The 6,093-nt window shown below is 49.0% G+C and overlaps 2 protein-coding genes across 4 annotated transcripts in view; both read left to right on the plus strand.

Moving 5' to 3' along the window:
- The window catches only part of LOC122564235 (putative cell agglutination protein pfl4), a 15,898-nt gene extending 13,031 nt beyond the window's left edge, over positions 1-2,867 (plus strand). Inside the window, exon 5 of the mRNA XM_043718933.1 lies at positions 2,681-2,867. Coding sequence (XP_043574868.1) covers positions 2,681-2,867 — 187 coding nt within the window. The remainder of the gene's footprint in view (positions 1-2,680) is intronic.
- A 2,498-nt stretch (positions 2,868-5,365) lies between these two features.
- Positions 5,366-6,093, plus strand: part of zzef1 (zinc finger, ZZ-type with EF hand domain 1) — a 259,977-nt gene continuing 259,249 nt past the window's right edge. For 2 of the 3 annotated variants that reach the window (XM_043718816.1, XM_043718818.1), the window contains exon 1: positions 5,366-5,941. In XM_043718816.1, coding sequence (XP_043574751.1) covers positions 5,522-5,941 — 420 coding nt within the window. In that variant the 5' untranslated portion in view covers positions 5,366-5,521. The remainder of the gene's footprint in view (positions 5,942-6,093) is intronic. The other variant, XM_043718817.1, reaches the window with a different exon arrangement.

Genomic DNA, 6,093 nt, shown 5'->3' on the forward strand with positions numbered 1-6,093 from the left:
TTAGGGTTAGTGTTAGGGTTGGAGTTAGCGTTAGGTATAGGGTTAGATTAGTGTTAGGCTTAAGGTTAGGGTTAATATTAGTTAGGTTTAGGCTTGGCATTAAGGTTAGAGTTAGGGTTAGTGTTAGGGTTGGAGTTAGCATTAGGTTTAGAGTTAGAGTTAGGGTTCAGCTTAAGGTTAGGGTTAATGTTAGTTAGATTTAGGCTTAGGGTTAGAGTTAGGGTTAGTGTTAATGTAAGGTTTAAGGTTAGTTAGGATTAGGGTTAGTGTTCGAGTTAGGTTTAGTATTAGTGTTAGAATTAGAGTTAGCGTTAGGGTTAGAGTTAGAGTTAGAATTAGGGTTAGCGTTAGAGTTAGGGTTAGGTTTAGAGTTAGGGTTAGGCTAAGATTTAGGGTGCCCATATCCTTCTAAACCCTTCCTATTCATGTACCCATCCAGATGCCTCTTAAATGCTGCAATTGTACCAGCCTCCACCACTTCCTCTGACAGCTCATTCCTCACACGCAGCATCCTCTGCATGAAAAAGTTGCCCCTTAAATCCCTTTTATATATTTCCCCTGTCATCTTAAACCTACATGCCCTCTAGTTCTGGACTCCCCCACCCCAGGGAAAACACCTTGTCTATTTACCCTATCCATCCCCCTCATGATCTTATAAACCTCTATAACGTCACCCCCTCCAGCTCCAACGCTCCAGAGAAAACAACCCCCCCATTCAGCCTCTCCCTCAAACCCTGGCAATATTCTTGTAAATCTTTCCTGAACCCTTTCAAGTTTCACAATATCCTTCCTATAGCAGGGAGACCCAGATTTGCACACAGTACTCCAACAGTGGCCTAACCAATGTCCTGTACAGCTGCAACATGACCTTCCAATTCCTGTACTCAATGCACGGACCAATAAAGGAAAGCATACCAAACGCCTTCTTCACTATCCTGTCTACCTGCGACTCCACTTTCAGGGAACTCTGAACCTGCACCCCAACGTCTCCATGTTTGCTCAACAAAATGAGCTGAATGGCTTCAGGGTTGTCACCATTCTGTATTTCTCTGACACCCACAATGGTAACAATTCTAGCTTTTTGAGTATCCCAACTTACTTGCTCCATTGTCAGTGACTGTGCCTTTAGCTGACTGGGTGGCAATCTGCAGTATTCCCTCCTTGCCTTTTGAAGATGCCATTTAAAATCTACCTCTTTGATCAAGATTTTCGTGATATGTTCTAATGGTTTCGTATCAAATTTTGCTTTATAATGTTCCTGTGAATTGTTTCAAATTGTTTTGATATGTTAAACACTCTTTAAAGTTCCTGTCACACAGTATTGTGATTTTTCAATCTTTCATACTTTCTGGCGCAGTAGTGGAAATTGATGTTATAGAAGCTTTAACAATTAGAATCATAAAATCCCTGCACTGCAGAAGAGGCCCTTCAGTCCATCAAATCCACACCGACCGTCTGAAGAGTGTCTTGTCTGAGCATCCCACCTCTCACCCTGTCACCCTGCATTTCCTGTGGCCAATCCACCTCACCTTTGGACACTGGGTGGAAACTGGAACACCTGGTAGGAACCCATGTGGACTCGGGGAGAATGTGTAAAATCCACGTAGACAGTCGCCCGAGAGTGGAATTGAAATCACACTCAGATCCCTGGTACCCTGAATATACTCAGACCACGTGGGAATTACTTGATGGGAAATATAAACAGAGTCAGAAAGTGGAAATAATTAGTTCCACATGCAACTAATTAAATCTTTAAGGATTTGATGCAGCACAATGGGTCGATGACCTCATGAGACCACAAGAAATACGTATGGAAGGCCAATCGGCCCCTCTACTCCACAAACAGTACAGAATGACCTCACAAATTCTGTGAATCTACAGGACTGCTTGAGGTCGGTGGACTGGTCCATATTCATGAACTCAGCAGCCAACGTAAACATGTATGCCACTACTGTTACAGGCGTCGTGAGTAAGACTGCATGCCGAAGAAGTTAATCCGAACATTCCCTAACCGGAAACTATGGATGAACCAGAAGATCCACTCTGAGGCCTACCAGTTGGGCTATACTGGAAATCCAGGTATGACCTTCGCAAGGCCATCAGAGATGCCAAGAGGCAATACCAAACTAAGCTTGACACCCAGACTAACCACATGAACACCCGCTGTTTATGGCAAAGCTTATACGACATAACAAGGTGCAAAGGAACATTGAGCAGAATTATGGCCAACTGCATTTCCTTACCTGTTGAGCTCAATGCATTCGATGCTCATTTTGAACAGAAATGCAGTGAATCGATGTTACCCATCCCATCAGCCTTGGGTGCACCTCAGTCACCGCTGTTAGATGTTAGATCAACCTTCTTGAGCGTGAACCCATTAAAAGCAACTGGCCTGGACAGAAGACTCGGTTGCACACTCAGATCCTGTGCGGATCAATTGGCGGGAATATTCACTGACATCTTCAACCTCTCCTTACTACGATCTCAAGTCCCCACTTGCTTCAAGCAGACCACCATCATCCCATGCCAAAGAAAAATCATGCAGCGTGCCTCAATGACTATTGCCCAGTGGCTCTGAGCTCCATCATTACAAAGTGCTTTGAGAGGTTAGTCATAGCTACATCAACCACTGCCTCCCAGATTGCCTTGATCCCTTGCAATTCACCTACTCATGCAACAGGTTCACGGTAGATACCATCACCCTGGCGTCACAGAATCCCTACAGTGTACAAGTCCACACTATGGAACATCTGGATAACAAGGATGTCAGGCGCAGATCCATTGACTACAGTTTCACCTTCAACACCATTGTTCCAAACAAACTCATCGCCAAACTCCGAGACCTAGATCTCAGCTCCCCGCTCTGAAATTGGATCCTTGACTTCTTGACCCGCAGACTGCAATCAGTAAGAATAGGCAAAAACACCTCCTCCACGATAATCCTCAATGCCAGTGCCCAACAAGGCTATGTACTCAGCTGCCTGTTGTATTCCTTACACTTTCACAACTGGGTGGGCAAATTCCACACCAACAACGCCACAGTTTTTGGTCAAATCTCAAACGATGACACAACGGAGTACAGGAAGGAGATAGAGTGTTTAGTGGCATGGCATAAACCTCTCTGTCTATGTCGACAGCATTTTGAAACAGATTGTACATGGGACCCCCAGCTTCTGCCGCAACACTACAGATTTCTTACAGAAACCCAGCACCCACGGACTAGGGTTCGTGAATCGAGAAAATCCCTCGTCACAAAGGATGTTTGAGCACTCTACACCAGCACCCCCCACGATGACGGCATCGATGCAACAACCTCAGTACTCAACACCAACAACTGCCAATCTCCAAGCACCATCCTACAACTCATCCACTTCACCCTCAACCACAACATTTGACTACCAGTTCTACATCTGGACACATGGAACAGCCATTGGGACCAAATCTGCACCCACATGTGCCAACATTTTCACTTGAACAAGACTTCTTTGCTGCACAGGACCTCCAACCGACATTATACACCAGATACATTGACGACATTTTCTTCCTCTGGACCCATAGCGAGGAGTCACTGAAACAACTACACAGTGATATCGACGCATTCAATCCCACCATCAGAATTACCATGAACCACTCTTTAGTACCTATCTCATTTCTGGACACACACATCTCCATCAAGGATGGACACCTCAGTACCTCACTCTACTGCAAACCCACGGATAACCTCATGATGCTGCACTTTCCAGCTTCTCCCCTAAACATATTAAAACAGCCATCTCCTACAGACTACCCTACACAAGATCTCATCAGATGAGGAGGAATGTGACAGACACCTGAAGGTGCTGAAGGATGCTCTCATAAGAACATGGTACAATGCTCAATTCATCGATCGCCACTTCTGACATGCCACAGTGACAAACTATGATGACCTCCTCACTGATAGGGTACCCTTTGTTGACCAGTACTTCCCGGGAGCGGAAAAACTACACTATGTTCTTCACGGCCTGCAACATATTATCAATGAGGATGAGCACCTCGCCAAGACCTTCCCTACACCTCCACTTCTCGCCTTTAAACAATCACCAATCTTTAAACAGACCACAAGCAGACGGCCCAGCCTTCAGGACAACGTTAACCAAAACACCACACAACCCTGTCATGGCAACCACTGCAAGATGTGTCAGAATGTCGATATGGATACCACCATTACACATGGGGACACCACCCACCGTGTACAGGGCAGGTACGCATGTGACTCGGCCAATGTTGTCTCTCTCATACACTGCAGGCAACGATGCCCTGCGGCAAGGTATATTGGCGAGAGCAGGCAGACACTACAACAACAGATGAATGCACACCGCATAAAAATTGCCAGTCAGGAGTGTTGCATCCCAGTCGCAGAACACTTCAGTGGTCAGGGATATTCGGCCTTATATCTTCGGGTGACCATCATCCAAGGTGGACTTTGGGATATGCAAGAACAGAGTGACCAAGCAGAGGCTGATAGTCAAGTTTGGTACCCATGAGGATGGCCTCAACTGGGACCTTGGGTTCATGTCACACTCCAGGTGACTCCATTGCACAATACACTTTCTCAAACACACACTCTTACATACTCATGCATACCCTGTCTCATACACACACACCCCTCACAGACATATACTCCATCACTCACACACGCAAACACACTCTTTCAGGCATACTCACACTGACATGCAGACATTCACACTCTCTCTCATGCATGCGCGTACACACACATATGTAAGTCTATGGGGTGAATTTGCATTTGCAGAATTATATTTGCAGACACACTTTATTTTGCTCAAAAAGCGCACAATCTGCAGGCAGCCAATCCATGTGACATTTTATAAATTCCTCCTTTGGAAATAGAACCAGTCTGACTTAAGATTGGGACACAGGCAGACTCTAACCTCAGCGCATTGTCTGAGCTGAGATGTCATTTTTAAAAATAAAACCTAAAGTTACCTTGAGAACGTGACTTGAAAGAAGTTCTGGGATTTACATGTTAATGAATGGAAACCAACAACCCATTCGAAAAGATGAAAAACTTAACAGCAATTTAGGTTTGTTCAACCTATTGTTTCAGTTGCATGACCTAGGGATCATTTACTCTAAAATCTGTGCTCTGTGATCCTGCCCCACTAACCACCTGATGAAGGGGCAGCGCTCTGAAAGCCAGCACCTCCAACATGAACCTGTCGGACTGGAACCTGGTGCTGTCTGGGTCCAACTTCCGGTCCGAAGGCTGAGGTCGTGAAGCTACCCCAGAATCCGGCAGTGTCGCGAAGCGGTGCCAGAATCCGGCAGTGTCGTGCAGGGAGACAGGTGAAACCGGAAGTGTGTCGTGCTGGGACGCTGGAATGCGGCAGTGTGTCGTGAGGCGGCTCCGGAAGCCGGCAGTGTCGTGAAGCGGACCCGGTAGTGGAGGAGCCGGGAGCCGGTGTGTGAGGGAACGGGAGCGCGGAGCGGGACAGCGGCGAGGCCGGGCCGGGTCGGGTCGGGTATGGGCAACACGGAGAGCGCGGGCGCCGGGCAGCCCGACTGCGCCGAGGACGAGGAGGAGGATGAGGAGCAGCCGCAGGACAGTGAGCGGGGCTCGGCCAAGGCCGGCTTCCCGGCGCCAGGCCCGGACGGAGGGCCCGAGCCGGGGGAGGGAGGCGGCCCCGGGCCCGGCCCCGGCCCCGGCCCCGGGCCCGGGCACAGCTGCGGGCCCAGCGCTGACATGCTGTTGCAGCACCAGCGGCTGCGGGAGGCGGCCGCCAAGGTGCGGGATGAAGTCTGTGAGAATGTGGTGCAGCAGCATCACAGTCACCTGATCCGCTGGTTAGAGGAGCGCCTGGCCCGCGGGGAGGACACCATCAGGATGGCACAGCTCTGTGAGCTCCTCACAACCAGGTTCGCCATCAAGGAGGAGTGCGAGGAGGTGAGGCCGGCCGGGGGGAGGCCGGGGCCCGGGCCCGGGGAGGAGGGGGGAGGCACTGAGTCCGGGCGGGAGCGGCCGGACAAGGGCTCACAGCGCGGAATGTCAATACACACACCCCCACCCCCCCACCGCACACTCACCCCCCCCCCACC

This window comes from Chiloscyllium plagiosum, chromosome 28 (assembly GCF_004010195.1).
Source record: "Chiloscyllium plagiosum isolate BGI_BamShark_2017 chromosome 28, ASM401019v2, whole genome shotgun sequence".
NCBI lineage: Eukaryota > Metazoa > Chordata > Chondrichthyes > Orectolobiformes > Hemiscylliidae > Chiloscyllium > Chiloscyllium plagiosum.